The sequence below is a fragment of the Stylophora pistillata genome, chromosome 7, assembly GCF_964205215.1.
Source record: "Stylophora pistillata chromosome 7, jaStyPist1.2, whole genome shotgun sequence".
Classification (NCBI taxonomy): Eukaryota; Metazoa; Cnidaria; class Anthozoa; order Scleractinia; family Pocilloporidae; genus Stylophora; species Stylophora pistillata.
This window is the reverse complement of record NC_142525.1, coordinates 22,352,110-22,370,274: the sequence shown is the minus strand read 5'-3', so window position 1 is coordinate 22,370,274 and position 18,165 is coordinate 22,352,110. Positions and strand designations below refer to the sequence as shown.

The following is an 18,165-nucleotide window of genomic DNA, read 5'->3' as shown; positions in this document are numbered from 1 at the left end:
AGTGAGCACTCTATATCGTAAAAGATACTTCATAACATGGCTATGTACAATATACTCAAGTACCTTTGATGCAATGCAGGTAAGTGACACGGGCCTATAATTTGAAGGATCCGATTTCTTTCCTTTCTTGTGAATAGCGCATACGTTGGCGTGTTTCCATTGGATAGGCACAGTTCCGGTATGAATACAATCTTGATATATGTCAGTAAGGACCTTTGATACTTCATAGGCATTTTCCTTTAATAACCAGGGTGGAATTTCATCCGGGCCATACGCTTTATCTACCTTCAACTCGCTAAGTTGCTTTTCAACTCCACGGGTTGTTATTTTTATTGTTCTAATAGTCGAGATAGGGCTTTCGCCAAGGTCTGGGATATTCTCTGATTCTTCGTTGTTGAAAACACTGGAGAACTGGCTATTTAGCACTTCGGCCTTAGCTCTCGGTTCGGTAAACACTTCATTTCTAACTTTGAGGTCCTGGGTATCTGTACCCTCTTATCCTAGTTTTTTGATGTGTGACCAAAAAGCCTTCGGGTTTTGTTTTCTGTAATCACCGAGAAAGTCAGAAAGCTTACAAAGAATAGACGAACCGTAAGTATATTTCACTGTAAGTTTTTTTGTGCGGACCGAGCGCAGCGAGGTCCGTACTGTCAAGACCTCGGGCCGATATTCTCCAAGTACGGCCCTCGCGCTTGGTTAATAAGATATATACATTGATAAATAATTAAAAAAATAAATCTATATATGCATATCTATATCTGTTTAATTATTTATAAAAAATTGAAAATAATACAACAAAAAAAGTAAATAAATGGTCATACTTAGTTGCATGACAATTTAATATTATTGAATAAGATCTCATGAAAAGTATTTTGAAACAAACAGCGGTACAGTACGAACAGTGGGAAAAGGAATATTTTTAGTTTGATATGAGTTGCTGACACCTAAATGGGTTCAAAAAACAATTAATGGCTTCGCTCCGACGAAGGGGTCTGAAGTTTTGAGGTCTGAAGTTTCGATACACTCAGTTGGTCAGATCGTCGGTGTCCTAAAACCGAGGTCAACCTCGTCCTAAGTCATGAGAAATTTGAACTGAAAACGGAAAATTCTAACATGCTTGGAAACAAAATCCATCTGCCGTTACTTCAGTCCAAAAAACCTATATAACCTGTCGTGAGTTACGCGAGAACAGGCCGCTTAGCTTGATCGGACTGTAAAGATGTATATCGACACGCGATTAAAAAAAAAAGAAATTCGCTCTTCAAAAACTTAAAAAACCGTCCTGTCTAAACGTTGCATAGCTCGGCCAAGAAAACAAAAAACAGCATAAGACTAATTGATAAGTTTTTGAAAATTATCGTTCAACTTTATTTATTTTTTCGGAAGCAAACAGTTGAAGTATCAACAAATAGGAGGACGTTTTCATTTTGTTTTTACAATCAGTACAATTTAACGAGCTTGCTTGGTTTCCGTGTCTAAAAAAGATATTTCACCAGACTCAGAGGCTGAAAACTAAAGAAACGATATGTTTCTATGTTCTACCCGAAACAAAAGAAAGTTTAGATAAAGATTAAAGTATAAAAATACTCACGTTTTCCTCACAACCTCAGTCGCCTTGTTTTCACGTCGTTAACGTCAAGAGGACGGCAGTCACAAACCGGAAATGCGTCAAACTGCTCACGAATCAGGTTGTCACGCGCGTCACATGATAATCTTTTGCCGTCCTCTCCCTTCTGCGTCCTGTTGCGTAAGGTCTCTAATTCCAGTTCGGACAGCATTCTTTCCAGTTTACAACTTGAAGACGAACTCAGTGAACTTGAAATCGCTAACAAAATTAACTCCGCCTTCCTTGCTCCCATGGAAATCTCCCAGCTATTAGAGGCAGTTGCAACTGTAGAGGACGATCCCTATGTATTCATTCTATCCGAGCCTGCGGTTCTGGCTGCCCTGAAACAACTAAATCCATGCAAATCGGGAATGGCTAGACAGTCTAGGCCTGCTAACTTTGTATGATAGACGCATAGAACTCTGCTGTCATTTGTTCGATTCCATTGCTAACAATCCCGAGCATAAGTTGTACCATCTTCTGCTATGAAAGAAAAAATCTAGTTATAATTTAAGGCGTCAAGAGATATATGATTTGCCACGTTCTCACAAGGAACGTTTTCGACGCTCTTTCTTTCCAAGTTATGCTATGTCCCAGGGTACGCACAATAGCTCCTAAAGTTTTAAAGAAAGCCGACTTTAATCTTAGATATTCATACATATTTTAGATTTATTATTTTAGGCATTCATACCTATATGATTGTATTTAGCTCTATATTTTAAATAATGTCATCTGTAAAATACGCAATTCAGTTTTACGACTGGAAAGTATTTTTTCAATAAACGATCTATCTATTTATCTTTATAGATATATGTTATTTGGAATTCAATTAGTGTTATTACTATTTTAGCTATTACAATTTTAGCTTATTGTCAAACACTTTTATCATGAGCCTCTGGCTCGGGGGAGACCACCCTCTGTAAATTTTTTTTGACACTAAATAAATTATCTTATCCAGAGTTAATAGATTAATAGAGTTAATAGAATTGATAGAGTTCCCTCTATCAACTTTGTCTTATCTTAGCTTTTGGTTGGATGTCAATCATTCTTTATATTCTTGAATCGTCTTTCTCCAGTGGAACTGAGTACGCATAAATATATGGGATACGGCAGGCTTTTATGTTTTGTATGTAATTAACACTACCCTCAAGTGTCATTATACAACCCTTTGTTTCCGTTCAATGTTTTAAAAATTTTTCTTTATCAGTAACCACATGCAGTCTCAGACTGCCCATTTTTTAAAAATGGCGGATTTGTTGGGTAGGACTTTGTGGGGATGACGGCTCGATTATGTTTCTTGGAATCACAGGATTATTGGCTTTTGGTACAATCACTGTTCATTCTAGTTACCTTCTTCACAATACATCTACACGTTTACTTCGTGAACACTTTTATTGGGTCACTAGCATTTCTTCCTTTCTGTCTCACTACTTCTTTTTCTCCACCGTCGAGTCTCGTTTTACCAGGACTTGCAACGGTTTCAGTGCGATCTCGACGAAAGTGAAGTTTATGAACCTCCACGGGTTTTGTCACCTTTACATATGCGCTGATCAATATCCACCTTTAACAACTCTCTGGCAGAATACCTTACACAAAGGAAAGTACTCGTTGAACATTGTAAATAAGAATGATAAAATAGCCGAATTGAGGAATGAGATTTCTGACCTCAAAGAGCTCACTTTTATACAAAAGAGATGAAAAATATATTTTATTGTGTGCTCTGACTCTAAAAAAGCTGGCTTTAATATCAGCGAAAGTAGAACAAACAGCTTAAGACACATAGAGCGTAGAAACACTTTAAAATTTAGGCTTGCAGCCAAAAAACCGAGAAAACGAAAATTTCTTTTAAAACCTCTCAAACTATCAACCATCTGACAGCCAAGTCAGCGTGCTATCAAAGGGTCTGAAATTCATCCCAAAACCCATGACAAACGAATGTGAAATCAGGCCAACTTTTGCGAGATTTATTCGCAAGACGAATGCGCCTCCGTTACACCTTTCACGGACAAAACAAAGAACCACTTCCGTTTCATATCAAACTGAATGCCACCTGTTCAGTCTTCTATCGCCCTTCAGAGCTACTTGGAAAATTGTCATAACACAACTTGCAGACTGTATCTAACCCAGAAAATACTTTGTAACGCAAGCTCTAAAAGAGATGAAACAAACTCTGCTTTAAACCTCACCGAAGCAGCACAATAATAGTCATCATGAACAAGACAGAAAAAACAAGAGGCCAAAGTGCAACTCAACAACAGAGTTCATTTCAAACTTCTCAAAGCACCGATAGCAAAAAATACGCAGGAAAGGGTTAATGAGTTCATTGACCAAATGCAGCGAGGCCACAAACACATTAAAGTGCTACTGAAACGTAATTTTCATATCCGAGATTTTTGCAATATAATAGAGTTTGAACGTTATTTGCAAACGCTGTGTACTTTTTTTGGGCCAACGCATAGCGGAAAGTACATTTTTAACCATTCGAAGTTGACCGGCTGAGATCAAAATTGGCGGCCATCTTGGCGCGGCCAAAACAGCCCTGTGACGTCACTGGTTGTGTACTTCTGTGAAAGAAAGGTAAAAGCATGGAGTGTGGCTTGCATGTTGGGAGGCCGAAAAAGAGGATTTCGGGCAATATGCCATCCTCGTCTTATTCATTGGCGGCCACATCGGCATCTTGGCTATCTGCGAGAGGTTCGCCTGGATAGGGAGCAAAATTCCCAACTGATATCGAGAACGAATCTCTACCAGTCTATTTAGTTAATCGGCAACTGACGAGATCCACAAGATTAGGATCGAAACCGCGGTCTTGCCTGACCATCTACAGAAAATGTCGAAAGACATTATAACGGCAGATGGGCTACTAAACGCCCCGGGCCAAAGCAATGCCATTCAGAGAATGAAGAAAACATGGAAGCCTCATACGACACCGCCACTGAAGATGATCTACTCGGCAAGTCTGAGGATAACGAACAAATCCCTCTGTACCAAATAACTAGCAGAACATGCCCAGAATCCCTACAATATAGGGCGAGGGCCAAAATAAGAGCAGACGAGGATTTCAAAAATGAGATAAAGCAAATCCTTAACAACGCGGAGCAAGAAAAAGTAAAGGCGATCATGTGCTTCTATGAACATGAAATCGGTCGTTTTAATACCGAAATAAAGAAAAGAAAACGAGCCAAAACGGCTGGAACACTGAACACTGAGAACTGTAGTACGATCGAATCAGCGCGCGTGGCGCAAGCTGAAAGCGATCAAGACAACTTAACGATCGAGACAGTCAAAAAAATAGCGGTACCAGTACAAAGGCGAACGATTCGAAAAAGACGCAATCCCTGATGTGCGTACTCAGTGCCACACATAAAGCAAATTCTCATGAAAAACTGGCATTTAATAGAAACACAACCACTACTGAGTGAACAATACAAAAATCCGCCGCCCGTAACTTACAAAAGAGGGCGGTCGCTCAAAGACATACTCGTGAGGGCTAAACTTTGAATAGGCTACTCTAAACACACGCTTAGGAGTCGTGTAGGCCTGTCAACCCCATTTTATGCCACCATCTTCCTCTTCGCTACTGGAGACAACTTCGCTTAGTTCAGAAGAAGATTCACTTGACAAAACTTCAATATCTGCCATCTCCTTCGCCCACGAATACAAACAAACAGTGAGTGAAATAAACCACACTATCGGAGTGAACACAACCAGTGACGTCATCAATCCATTTTGCCCGGTACCAGGGCCCGGACATGGTTTTGTGTAAAATTTTTGATTTGAACGGTTAAAAAAGATATCTTTCGCTTCTTTTTGGCCAAAGCAAATTATCTCATGATGATCAGCATATTCAAAACTACAGGTTAGAGCAAATATTTCAGATACGAAAATTTCGTTTCAGTAGCACTTTAATGGCTTGAAATGGCTTTCACAAACTCCCAATATCCGCTTTGATACACAATCACCCATTGCCGAAAACAATTTTTATACATCACTCGATCATTTCTTACAAAAAAGGAAAATCCTTTACGACAAGCAAAAATACAATTCGAAGGCGATAAAGCGATGCGACCATTAAAGCCACATGGGGAGTCCGTGCCGTTCTGTATTTATCTTTATTCGCATGGCAAAAATTCATCATTTGCCGGCGCAAAACTATCCACAGAAGCTTCAGATAATTTCTGGGACAATTCATCGTCAGACAAAGTCGACATTTCACGACTGACAACGAAACAGTTCTCAAAAAAGTAACATGTGTGATTCTCTTTGCAGCGAACAAAGAGAGTTGTGACAAAGTAAAGAACAAGTTTGTTGAGCCTTTGACGTCATGATGACGTTTTCTGCTGCATAATTGCGGGCTCGGCTGGAACAGGTTTTCAGCAATGGCGGACGATTTTTGGACGACTTTAAAGCGGTAAAAATTAATCATCGAAGGTTTGTTTTGAGTTTTTAATGGCAAAAAGGGTTTTAGCTTGACTCAATTCAACATTCTGTAAAAAAATTAGCCCAAAATAAGATGGTCAATTTTCGTCTCGAGGGCACGTTAAACACCGAGCCTGTAAATAAAAAAAAGATGGCTAGAAAGTTCTGATTGTAGTTAACGAGGGAAAATTGAGTAGACAAATAAACGAGGCAAAAGCTCCGACTTTATTTCAAAATTACACGGATGACAAATAATTAAAAAATAAATATATTTATGAATAAATATGGAAACAATCAGAATCTATACGCTATTCACAAGGTAAAATTGTGCACAATATTTAATAGTAGTCTAATTCTAAATTCTAAGACTTTTAAAATTTACAAACAGTGGGGTATTTCAGAAAACGCAATAGTCCGAAAAAAGGAGAGGTTATGCTTATTTCGAAGAGACACTGGGGGAAAAAGAAGTAGAGTTCCCTTGACCTTGGCTTGTACATGATGAAATAGACTGTCGAGGGAGTAACTGGTGTAATCCCCTTGGAGAACTTAACTCCAAAGCTACATAAGCATAAAAGAAAATGTATTAATCAAGGATAATCTTAATCCAGATTTAGGTCATGCATCTAAGCTGGGGCTGAGAGCATCTTTTCGTAATGAGAGAGGAGCTGCCACATTTGAAAACTAAAAAAAAGTTTCGGCAAAGGCTATCCGTACAAATCTTTATATCATTAAAACTAGATCTTCTGTATATATTATCTATATTTATCTACTCATAACATACATGTACGCTCCCAAAGAATATTCAAATGACCGTCATCGCTTTATCGAACCTTCATACATGACATCAGACCGTTTCCCTCGCTTCCAGGTCCTTTGCTTGAGTTTTTTTTAGATTTCTGTTGACTGGCAAAACATTTCCACAGCCGCAAGGTCTCGTCTGCGGCAGCCGACGCCACAAACTGACCATCTGGTGACATGGTCATGTGAAGAATGCGCGACACGTGTCCAGTCAATTCCATGACGCGTGACATGGCTGGGTATTTCCAGATAGTGAGTTGGTTTTGGGAAAAACCGTGACCGGAGACTAACTCTTTGTACTCTTTGGACCATAACAGCGCGCAAACCTACAATGTACAGAGATAAGAGTCACAGAGAAATCGAAGCAAGCTCTGATGGTGGGCAATTTCTCAAATCAAAACAATCAATCAAAAAAAAGAAAACCAGACAAGTAGAATTTGGTTGGGTGTGACTTATTTTGATATACCATTACTTTTATTTTGATATAACATTACTTTTATTTAATATACCATTCTCGATTAAATTTTTTTGGTTGCATGATTCCATTTTAAACGGCATATCATTGATCAATTTAAGACCATTACTGTTTATAAAATGATCACTTCGCTTTGCCACCTTAAGCATGTTGGCATCGTTTGCATTTTTCCCGCGCTTAACCGTTACCGTTTTTCGCGCACTTTTCTTTTGTAAACTCGCGTGGTAGAGACTGAAAGCCTCGCAATGGCAATGAGGTTCCCCGGCTGCATGCCTAAGCGCCCTGCACTTGGGACTGTTTCTATAATTTCCCGCGCTTTTCATCTCGGATGAAAAGCGCGGGAAATTATAGAAAACGTCTGTGATATTAGCGTTGTTGGTTGTTAGGTTTTCATTAGGTGTTAGGTGGAATACCTGTAAACTAGCTCCTAAGCTAAGCGTAATTCCACGTTAAATAAAGTATGTATGTATGTATGTATGTAAACCTTACCTATCTTTGGTACAGTTTACCACGCTAAGCACCAAATGTACTGTGCCGGTATTTCTTACTGTGCTTTCCACGACATTTGGACATATGATAAACATTAAAAAGTGTCTCAGCTCCTGTCACTAACCGCTCTTTGTTAATACTTCCTCTATCAAGTATATATTGCATCAAAACATGCCTGACTATTTGTGTCCACGCTGCTAAGACAGGACCCTGTGTTTGCATTCCAAAATCTGATGTGACGGTCAGCTGTTCCACCACCACTAGCCAGGACATTCGGTTGCCATGGACACCATGCCACTGCCTAAAAATCAATGTATACTTAGAAAAAAAGAACTTTGGTTTTACAAGATATTTTGGTTTAATCAACTGAGATGTGATTCGCTCTGACAAAGGGCTACGACGCGTTAAAAATTCTTGTTTCAAAAGAGGTTGACAAAATTCATCAAGTTCGGGAAATTACGGCAGAACAAACACATTTTTCTGCAAGAAAACTACTGAGGGTCATGGATTTAACAAACACAATTTAATAGCGGAATAATTTTGAAAATGATTCATTTTGAAATTTCTTACATAGTTCAGTATGAGCAGCCACACACGCATGTTTCAGTTATGCTCATACATTACCTTAACTGCAGCCTGATGATGCGTCAGTGTATGAAGAGGACTGGCAGCATCATCTGAGGTTCCACCCTGTGCCCAGATATTCAGCAGATTATCATTACCACCACTCGCCAGCAGCTTACCATCAGGACTCCACTGCATACCACACACCTCTTGACTGTGGCCCAGGAGGGAACCTACATGATGTGACGCCACACGCACATCATGATGATGGATAGCTCCATTCCGTGAACCACTAAAAATGCCAGATGAGGGGGGTATTGTTAAAACTTTTTGATCCTGAACTCTGGACGATTTAACCAACAATTTTGCTCTTTCCCCTACATTTTGGAATTTTCTTTTATCAAGCATAGCACACATGATTTCAAAACCAAAACCAATAATTGTCAGTGATGATAACCTTGAATTGGTAATTGACCTGGACACTTCAGTCACGCTTTTTTGTTTTTGCGAAGAACTTACGACACTAAGCACTTTTTATTACACGACTCGGGAAGTGAGAGGGCCAATAGCTAAAATCAACCAATCAAAATGCTCAAATTGCCGGTCAATATTCTCTCAGTATTGGACCGGGCACTGTCCCGAATGGTCCCGAATGATACCGCACTTGTATCCCTTTGAACTTCAGTCGTGTAATAAATCTCTTATTAACCAAGCTTGCTCGGGACCGTACTGGAAGAATATCGGCCCTCGGTCTTTTTTGTACGGACTTCGCTGCGCTCGGTCCATACTGTCAAGACCTCGGGCCGATATTCTCCAAGTACGGCCCTCGCGCTTGGTTAATAAGATATATGTATCTGGTCAAATTTTTATTTCATCAACTATTTTTAACAGAGCATTGATGGATTGATTTGAAATATGAACAATGTAACAAAACAAGATTATTAACAACCATTGTAGAGTTCCATTCCATCCTTTTATGGCTTGCATTTATATGAAATACATACACATGTAGCTGGAAGAGGTAGCACCAAACTATACCTGTTACATAGTTGAAATTTAAAAACGATCTCTGGCAAAAAGGATTAAAAACTACGAGCTTTCGACTGCCGGAAATGCAGTCTTCGACGGGTAAAATGAATGATAAGCAAGCGATGAGGGAACTTAAATAAAGACGTGACCTGCGAAATAATGAGAATGTAAATGATTTTTTATGAATATTTGTTAAAAAGAATGTTGTATTGTCCAGGTAACGGGCAAGAATTGTTATCTGCGTTAGGTGTCACTCTTATGCCACGCTTCTAATGTTTTTCTGGTTCTAAAAGTGCCTTTGTCAATAATTGACGCGTTTTCAAAATCAATGGCGTGTTGTTGGACCAGGCGTGATAATAGCATCGCCTGCTTAACATTCATTTTACCCGTCGAAGACTCCAGTTCGGGCAGTCGAAAGCTTGTAGTTTTTAATCATTTTGCCAGAGATCGTCTTTAAATTTGAACTATGTTTCATCCTGGCTGCGGTCCTTCGATATTTTCGTATAACTGTTACAGCTGCACTGTACACAATCAATCAGCTCATTGATATTTGATTCTGAGTCCGCAATGTCGATAGCATCATAGTTTGTTCACGTTCGTAACAAAAGTGGAAATATAACTCAAAGTCAACTTTTGATAGAGCTATTTACCTTGATAAGATAAATGAGTTCCAGGCAAGTGACCCCACTCTAGCAGCATGGCCACCCATCACACGCACACACTTGGCTTGTACTACATCCCATAACTGAAAAAAAATATGAATTACTTTATTTATCATTATCATCATTGTTATTGCTATAATTACCATCATTTAACATTATCATTATTTATTATTATTATTATTATTATTATTATTATTATTATTATTATCATCACTTTTAAATCGATTGCTATCACCATCATGATTATAATATGATTATTAATTATCATGATCATCATTATGGTACAACAAGAATTCATTCATTAAAAACTGTCTCAAAAAACAATAAGATGAGATCTGGTTGAACACTGCCATTTAATTAAATTCGTCAATCAATGGCAGCAGTTTTCACACTTCATGCTGTAAATGGGAACCTGTTTAACCCAATAAAAAAATTCATTTAAATGAGAACAATTTCATGTTTTTACTGATCTTTAGTTTAATAACGTAGTAGTTTTTAGCTCTTTGTATTAGACTAATCAAATAAAAAAATCTATCATCACTCCTCTATAAGTAGTGCCACTCTTATCACTCAAAATTTAAAAACTACTCTGTCACCCTCCAATAATTATACATCTCATATCTTCACCTTGGTTTTTTTGGTAGACTATATTATAGCACTGAGACAACACATGATGCTAGTGGTTGTGTTCTATCACTGTCAGTTGTACATGTTAAAACCATTTCCACCATTTTTGCAATAAAAACCTTAGGATCAGCTTTAAATCATTACTTAATATATTACTTTACTTAACATTATGCTAAATATAAATGAACAATGAAACCTGGCCAGGAGTTATAAAGAGTCAAGTACCCCCAGCTATAGGGGAATCCTTGTTTACAATATTTGCCTCATTAGCATAAGCAATTCAGTTTCTGATGGAGCTAAAAATAGATCAGTTCTGAATATCGAAAGGTCAAAGTACGATTAACTCGGCCAATGAATACGAGCCTGATGCATTGAATACTTTTTGTGCAACACGGGTTTAAAAACTCAAAATTTTACATAGAATGTATGAGCTCATTAGCGCTTTTGCCACCCAGAAATTTTGCAGTTTTTGATGGACTATTTCTCCTTGAATGTTACACCCAAAGAGCTAAAAATTTCACCATGTACTAAGGTTTTCTAGCTCTTTAGCTGCCTGAAGTCAATTTGTATCTAACTTGCTACCTTCTTTCTGCAAAGCCATATGCAAATGAGCAAAATTGTAAACAATGACGTCAGCATGAATCTGCCTATTGAGCACAGCCTGCTCCAATAGGCCACAGCTCCCCTAACAATTTTTACCCAGAGTATGAAATAAGCACACAGACACATTAAATAAATCAAAGTAATAATGGATTTATCCAAATAAATAAAATGGAGATCCTAGTTTTCTAGTTTAAAAATTTTTACTGTCCTGTTTTCCATGGACCCACTCCTATTTATGTATCACAGTAAAAACTTGCCGTGTTGTCATACATATAAGAGCGATTGCCAGTCAACTAAGTGTGGTTTACCGCTGGCTGAGGGACGAAAGAAGCAGAAAACGTTTTTCTCACATGCAGCTGGGAGAATGGGTTCTAGTGTGTGGGGGTCTCCAGGTCACATGGTGTTTCAAGGTTCAGTTCAGTTGTTTTGTTGCCTTCTGCCATTGCCTGACCTTCCCCACCCACCCACCCACCCTCCATATGTTTTTAGGGATATACGATTTCAAGTAGTGCCTTAGTTCCAGTTATTCGTGCAGGTCAGTCTTCTGTATCTAGCCTCAGTTCCAGCTGTTTTGTTAGTGTTGTAACCCTAATAGTTCATCGTGTTGATATAATAAAGGTTGGGCTGCATGGTCGGCTTGGCATGGCTCTCAGTTGTGTGTGAGAAAGACTTTTTTACTCCCCTTACAATTGAGGGAGGGAATGACTAGAAACCTGTCTGAGGAAGCAACATTTCTTTAAAAAGTCACATTATCCTTTGACTTGGTGCTACTTACTGGTTAATGCACTACATAATTATATAATATCATATAATTATGTGTGTTTCTTTTTTTTGTTTTCTAATGATGGACCTCAATTATATCTAAGTCCATAAAATTGTTTGATGATTTTCCACATTAGCTTGAAAGGTTTGTTATTATCCTTCAGTGTCCTTATGTGTTTAGATAATTCAGTCTTGCATCTCTTGTTTTGGTGTTGGAAGGAAGCCGTGTGGTTTCTGTGTGGAAGGTCATCAAACAATGCAAATCGTACAACAACATTACTAAGAAATGTAATTTATGTCTTTTTGAAAAATTCATGATCATATGTAAAAAGGAACTTTGAAGTCTAGACAAGCGAAATGAGCTAGCAAGTTCATGCCCCTATAGAAACAGATACCTTCTTAAAAACTTCATAATAAAGTAAAAATCTCAAAAATTATATACCTACCAGTCACCTGACTTATATGGAAAAGTAGCATTGTTTTAATATCTCCTAGCAACCATATTCCAGCTTTTATAGCCAGTCATTGTAAGTTAACGGTCGATCGTTGAAATTACCTGATGAGTGTGGTCATTTTCAACCATACGAAACAGAGCTGTCGTAATAAAACAATGAACTACCTCTGAAGTCTTGAACCAGTTTGTTATAATTATCAATGCTCCTCTAAGAGTTGAGCGCTCTTTGAAATATATTCAAGTCAAGTTCAAGAATTTATAAATTTATCATACAAGGGGCAAAATAACTGAATTGTGATTGGTCAAGACAGAGGGCATTTTTTCTTAATTTTTGTAATTGCCCCAGGCAAAATTACTTGAAAATGATTGGTTGAAAATCGCTTAGCAACGGCTACCAAGGTAAAGAAATTTCTGTTTTGTAACAATAGCGTCCCGTTTTGCACGAGATCGGTAAGAAAACATTTCGCCCCTTATATTATAAACAAGTAATCACATGGTTCCTCATAAAATTAAGGATTGCGCGACGAGGGCAATTTCAGCAACTTCCGAAACACGCGTGATATTAATCCTTAATTTTACTCAGCCCCATGCGATTACCTATACATATATATATATATATATATATAACAAGTTAAAAGGCCTCAAGCCAACAGCGACGCCATGCCAGAAGGCTCCAAAAGAATTCACAGTCCAAACCTCGATAAATAATAGGAAAAATATTGTAGTACACGAGGACAGACAACTTCGAGCTAAGACATATACTCAAATAAAAAGTCTACGAAAGTTTAATAAAAACGTTTCGGTCCGAGACCTTCATCAGTTGTAATACAACTGATGAAGGTCTTGGACTTTAAACTTTCATCACCTTAAACTTTCATCACCTTAAACTTTCATCACCTTAAACTTTCATCACCTTAAACTTTCATCACCTTAAACTTTCATCACCTTAAACTTTCATCACCTTAAACTTTCTTTCATCAGACCTTAAACTTTCTTAGACTTTTTATTTGAGTATATGTCTTTCTTAGCTTGAAGTTGTCCGTCCTCGTGTACTACAATATTTTTCCTATATATATATACATATATATATAGATATATATATATTGATATATATATTTCCATTACAATTTATCACTTATAGAGCGCTACTTACAATGACAGATCAACAGCGCTTTACAATCAATCCTAACCCGCCCATCCCACCCCAGGGGAGGACATCCATCACACAGTAATCTCGTGCGTGGGAAATTAACGTCTCCTACCCCTAACCCTGTAGGAGACGGGACCTCCATTTATTCATCCCTATCCGAGAAGACTAGAATATCTAGCCATTTCTTGATGTTATAGAAAGGTAGCATATTCTTCTCAATTATTTTAAGACCTTGAGTGTTGGTCCGACCGGGGCTCGAACCCTCGACCTCCCGCACAACAGTCCAGCGCTCTATCCATTGAGCCAACCGGGAGGCGGTTCAATAAGATCGTAGTAGTAGCAAGTAGGATAAATATTGTAAGAAATATACAACTTCTTTTAATAGAGACATGTTTCGGCATGCTTATGCTTATGCTGATTGAAGATGGAATAAGCATTGAAGATGGCATAAGCATGCCGAAACATGTCTCTAAAAAAAGTTGTATATTTCTTAAAATATATATATATATATATATATATACGTATAATATATACTAAAATGACTAATAACAGTGTCATAACATGTAATATTTTTTGCCATTTGTTCACACTTTCATGAATCAACTTCCTTGGTTAGTCATGGGGCAGTGACTTAGAAATCACCAGATGCATTGAAAATAAAGCCTTATTCAAATAGTGTGTTTCTTCTAACTCACCTGGACTTGGCCAATACTATTACCAACAGCAAGAATATTGCCCTGACCAATCCAGTTGACACTGGAAATATAATCTTCACCATCCAACTGAAACAAATGCTGTGTCTCCCCAGTACTTGGATTCCATGTGTAAACTGCACCCGACAAAGCAAGGGCAAGCTGGTTTATGGATCCCCAGTCTAACAAGTTCAGATCTGATCACAGTTGAAATAATAACTAAATCAGATTGACCTGAAATAACAGACTAATCCTGAAAGTTGAACTGTAAGTGAAGAAATTGTAGAGAGCAGACACCAAATTTTGTTCAGGATTTCCAAGGTCTAACCCATAACTAAAATAATAGTTGCAAAACCATGTTGAAAGCATGCAAGACAAAAATTCAGTTTATTCTTCTTGACCCTTGAGGGAACTGGGGCCAAGATCTAGGGAAATATTGTACACAACTTTACTGTCCATAAGTCTGAACAGTCTTAGCACAATAATTCACTTGAAATCATTTTATGATTTGCTGTAAAAATTAAGGTGGACCTAGTTAAAATAAAAGCACTTAAGAATATTAATCACTTTCACCATTGGTTGTCAAAATGTTTACTTACAATAATCATCCAAAAGATCAGGTGCATCTAGAATTCTATCTTCTACCTTTGGGATGTGTCTTGTGGACTTAGCTTTAGGTGCAGCAGGTTTGCTTTGACAGTACAACACTCTCAATTGATTCTGATGTCCTAAATACATAAATAATAATAATACATGAAAATAATATTGTACACATACAATTCACATTTCATGCCTGTTTTGAAGGAAACCCACAGATTAATAGCCCTTGCTTAAGAAACCGTTGCTGGTCATCGGCTGTATTTGTAAAATGGAAAGTTCATTACTCAATTTGATTTCATCATCATCATTATTATCTTTCACTTATCTTATTATCTCATATTAATCTCAGTGTTGTTTTGTTTTACAAGCATAGCCAGTCAAATTAACCAAATTAAGAATTTATATATTTATCATACAAGGGGCAAAATAACTGAATTGTGATTGGTCAAGACTGAGGGCATTTTTTCTTAATTTTTGTAATTGCCTGGGAAAAATTACTTGAAAATGATTGGCTGAAAATCGCTTAGCAACGGCTGCCAAGGTAAAGAAATTTCTGTTTGTTTTGTAACAATGGCGTCCCGTTTTACACAAGTTCAGAAAGAATACATTTTGCTCCTTATATAATAAACAAGTAATCACATGGTTCCTCGTAAAATTAAGGATTAATATCACTTGTGTTTTCAGAAGTTGCAGAAATTGCCCTCGTCCCTGCGCGACTTGGGCAATTTCAGCAATTTCCGAAAACACGCGTGATCTTAATCCTTAATTTTACTCGGGCCCCATGCGATTACCTATACTAACTGACCTGGAAGTGACCAATACAGAATTACTAATCCCCACATCAATACACTTTAAAGCACAAAAGTAAGAGAGGAGAGAAAAATATCATTCACCCTTTACACATTAACATCAGTATGCATATTCTCCATACTGTTCTCTATACATTCATAAAGAATCTGACAAGGAGAATTTGTCTTATAATCAAGAGCTTTTCAGTTTGGTGATCATTTTACTTTATTTCTTGTGAAGTTAAAGTGTGATTCAGGGTTGATATTGTAAGGAGAAATTAGGTGTTAATAACTCCCTGGGGTTGAAGGGTCGGGGGGGGGGTGCAATTTTTTTATTGAACCCTTTTCAAAGCAACAATTTAGTAAAATGTAAGTTAGACATTCTCGAGAATTTACAATTCATTCTTGGTGTGTATAAGGGTGTCTCGAAACATTTCACAGACCAGTTTTCAGTTTTTTTATCGCAAAGTGAAGAAGGACTCCTTTTCTAAGGATCTCGATTTTAGCGCACAGTCAGTCCAGTCACTACCCAGGCACTACCAAGATTTTAAATGCTTTTAACTATTTTTGTTTTAAATGCTGTAGTCAATTTACTTAGAGATAAACAATGTAAATCATTTTCATTATTCTTACTGTATATTTTGTAGAGTGATTTTAAGGGACACTATCCTTATTGTTATTGTAATCATAATCACACGACCCCACAAGCTCCCCCCAGCTTTAAACCTCATCTATTTAAATAAAGGATATGATTGATGATTGATGAAGGGTTTAACGCCAAGAGCCTGTCAGAGAAATAGATTCCATTACGCTACCTTCCCTCGCCACAGGTGCCCCAGACTTGAAATGTAGAATCTTGCTATTACTTGAGCTGCTGCTCAAATTCTCTGCCATATTTGCGTAGTACTGCGAGTTTCCTTCGACTTCCATCTCACAGTTCGCCTCGCCTAAGTCCGTTCCTTGAATAATTTGAAAATGGCTCCATTCGCAGTCGACAAGCGGCCTGGAGGGAATAAAACGGTCACCACGAGGAGACAGTCCAAACTTTCTCGGGGATTTTTGAGGAGTCTTCGTCGGAGTCTTTGCTCTTTTGCCTGGAGTGCAAGTTTGAGTTTTTGACGATAGTTTCGAGTTCACGCGGTTGCGACCAGTGGTTTGAAGCGGCGATAAAACTTTTCCGGTTGAAGCTAAAATCCTTTCCCTTTCTTTCCTTTGCCAGCGTGGAACAGGCCCTTTAGAAAGAGGAGCTTCGAGCTTTTTCAAGCAGTCGTTGACGCCATTCTCGAATTCGAACTGAGCCATATTTTCGGTAATTTCTGTCTGAAAAAGTCCGAAATGAAAATCTTATAAAGAAGTAGCCCAATTAAATAACTTTTTGAACTGCTGACTTACCAAAATTAATGGTTCAATGTAAAAAGAACCTCACAATAATTCAATTTCCTTGCTTTGTAATTGTTAGTTTAGCAAGCAGACCAATTTCAAAGTACGCGGCCATATTTAAAGGGTCCAATCTTGCATCTGATTGGCTGGTTTTTGTTTATGACGATTCGCGACTTCTCAAACACATGGGTTGGAAGAGTGTACCCCTGGCAACGAGAGATGTGAAGTTGATGGATTGAAATAAGATTCATAGGCTTAGGGGGTTTCCTTCCGGATATATGCTCCTTGAAGGCAGATCAGCCGCCCCTAGCCAGAATGCGTCGGTACAGACTTTTTTAAGAGAGTTCAAAAGGGTGATGTGTAAATGAGCCAACCTTGATTCCCAAGAGATCCCATTACACCGACAGAATCGTGCCGCTTTGGTGATTTTCGTGAAGAATAACTGCGATATTATACAGTTGAAAACATTCGAATTTCTATCTAAAGAGAAACCTTTAGATTTCACATAAACTGGTAGCATTGCTCGCTTATTTCAATTCGCAACATAAAGATTTGTCAACCACCCCATCACTAAAATAACTGAAATTTCAAACTTATGACGTGTAATCATCACAAGTCTCCAAAGCAGCCGCAGGTAAATACGTGTGGCATGTTGTCAAAAAAAAAAACAAAACAAAACAAAGGAACAGCTGTAATATCAAAATCTGTTCGGCTCGTTTTGATTTTGCATCGCAGAGGACACGCTAACTCGAAGAATAGTTGGCGCCGGAACTCAAATCCATGTTTACCCTGGAATGTCTTTACCGTGTGGTAGACTGTTTTGACGGGTTGAGCAACATGCTCGGATCTACTCACTTCCGGAAGTTCTTACGTCGTCATGTCTCGTTCGTCGTTATGTGATAAACGCCTTTAATTATAAGACGTAAAAACTCTCATTAAGCATGGGAAATTTTCAAATTTAGTATGACAGATTACAGCTATGTTTCTAAGGTTTCGATCGATCTAGTCATTGTCCGATTCGCATGTGTCACCAAAATGAAAGTTTAGGGCATGAAATTCGAAAAAAA

At 37.9% G+C, this 18,165-nt stretch overlaps 1 protein-coding gene across 2 annotated transcripts; it reads right to left on the bottom strand.

The window, feature by feature from the left end:
* Nucleotides 1-6,229: 6,229 nt before the first annotated feature.
* LOC111329884 (cell division cycle protein 20 homolog) lies at nucleotides 6,230-17,267 on the bottom strand. 2 transcript variants are annotated; one of them, XM_022934645.2, is made up of 8 exons: nucleotides 17,111-17,267; nucleotides 16,534-17,038; nucleotides 14,930-15,058; nucleotides 14,334-14,527; nucleotides 10,031-10,125; nucleotides 8,412-8,643; nucleotides 7,963-8,088; nucleotides 6,230-7,149 (listed from the first exon to the last, which is right to left on the bottom strand). In XM_022934645.2, exons 2-8 carry the CDS (start codon nucleotides 17,018-17,020, stop codon nucleotides 6,847-6,849), a joined length of 1,566 nt encoding a protein of 521 aa, XP_022790380.1. In that variant the 5' UTR covers nucleotides 17,021-17,038; nucleotides 17,111-17,267; the 3' UTR covers nucleotides 6,230-6,846. The 2 variants fall into 2 exon arrangements, with proteins under 2 accessions (XP_022790380.1, XP_022790382.1); XM_022934647.2 differs by having other exon boundaries at nucleotides 17,145-17,267.
* Nucleotides 17,268-18,165: the final 898 nt, after the last annotated feature.

Bases quoted from the DNA above. Each gene is read 5' to 3' on its own strand.
- LOC111329884 (XM_022934645.2), bottom strand. From the start codon at position 17,020: ATGGCTCAGTTCGAATTCGAGAATGGCGTCAACGACTGCTTGAAAAAG. The intron at 10,126-14,333 runs GTGAGTTAGAAG...ATTTTTTTTCAG, and splicing joins ATAGTATTGGCCAAGTCCAG to TTATGGGATGTAGTACAAGC. The intron at 7,150-7,962 runs GCATGTTTTGAT...TGTACATTGTAG, and splicing joins GCGTGGACACAAATAGTCAG to GTTTGCGCGCTGTTATGGTC.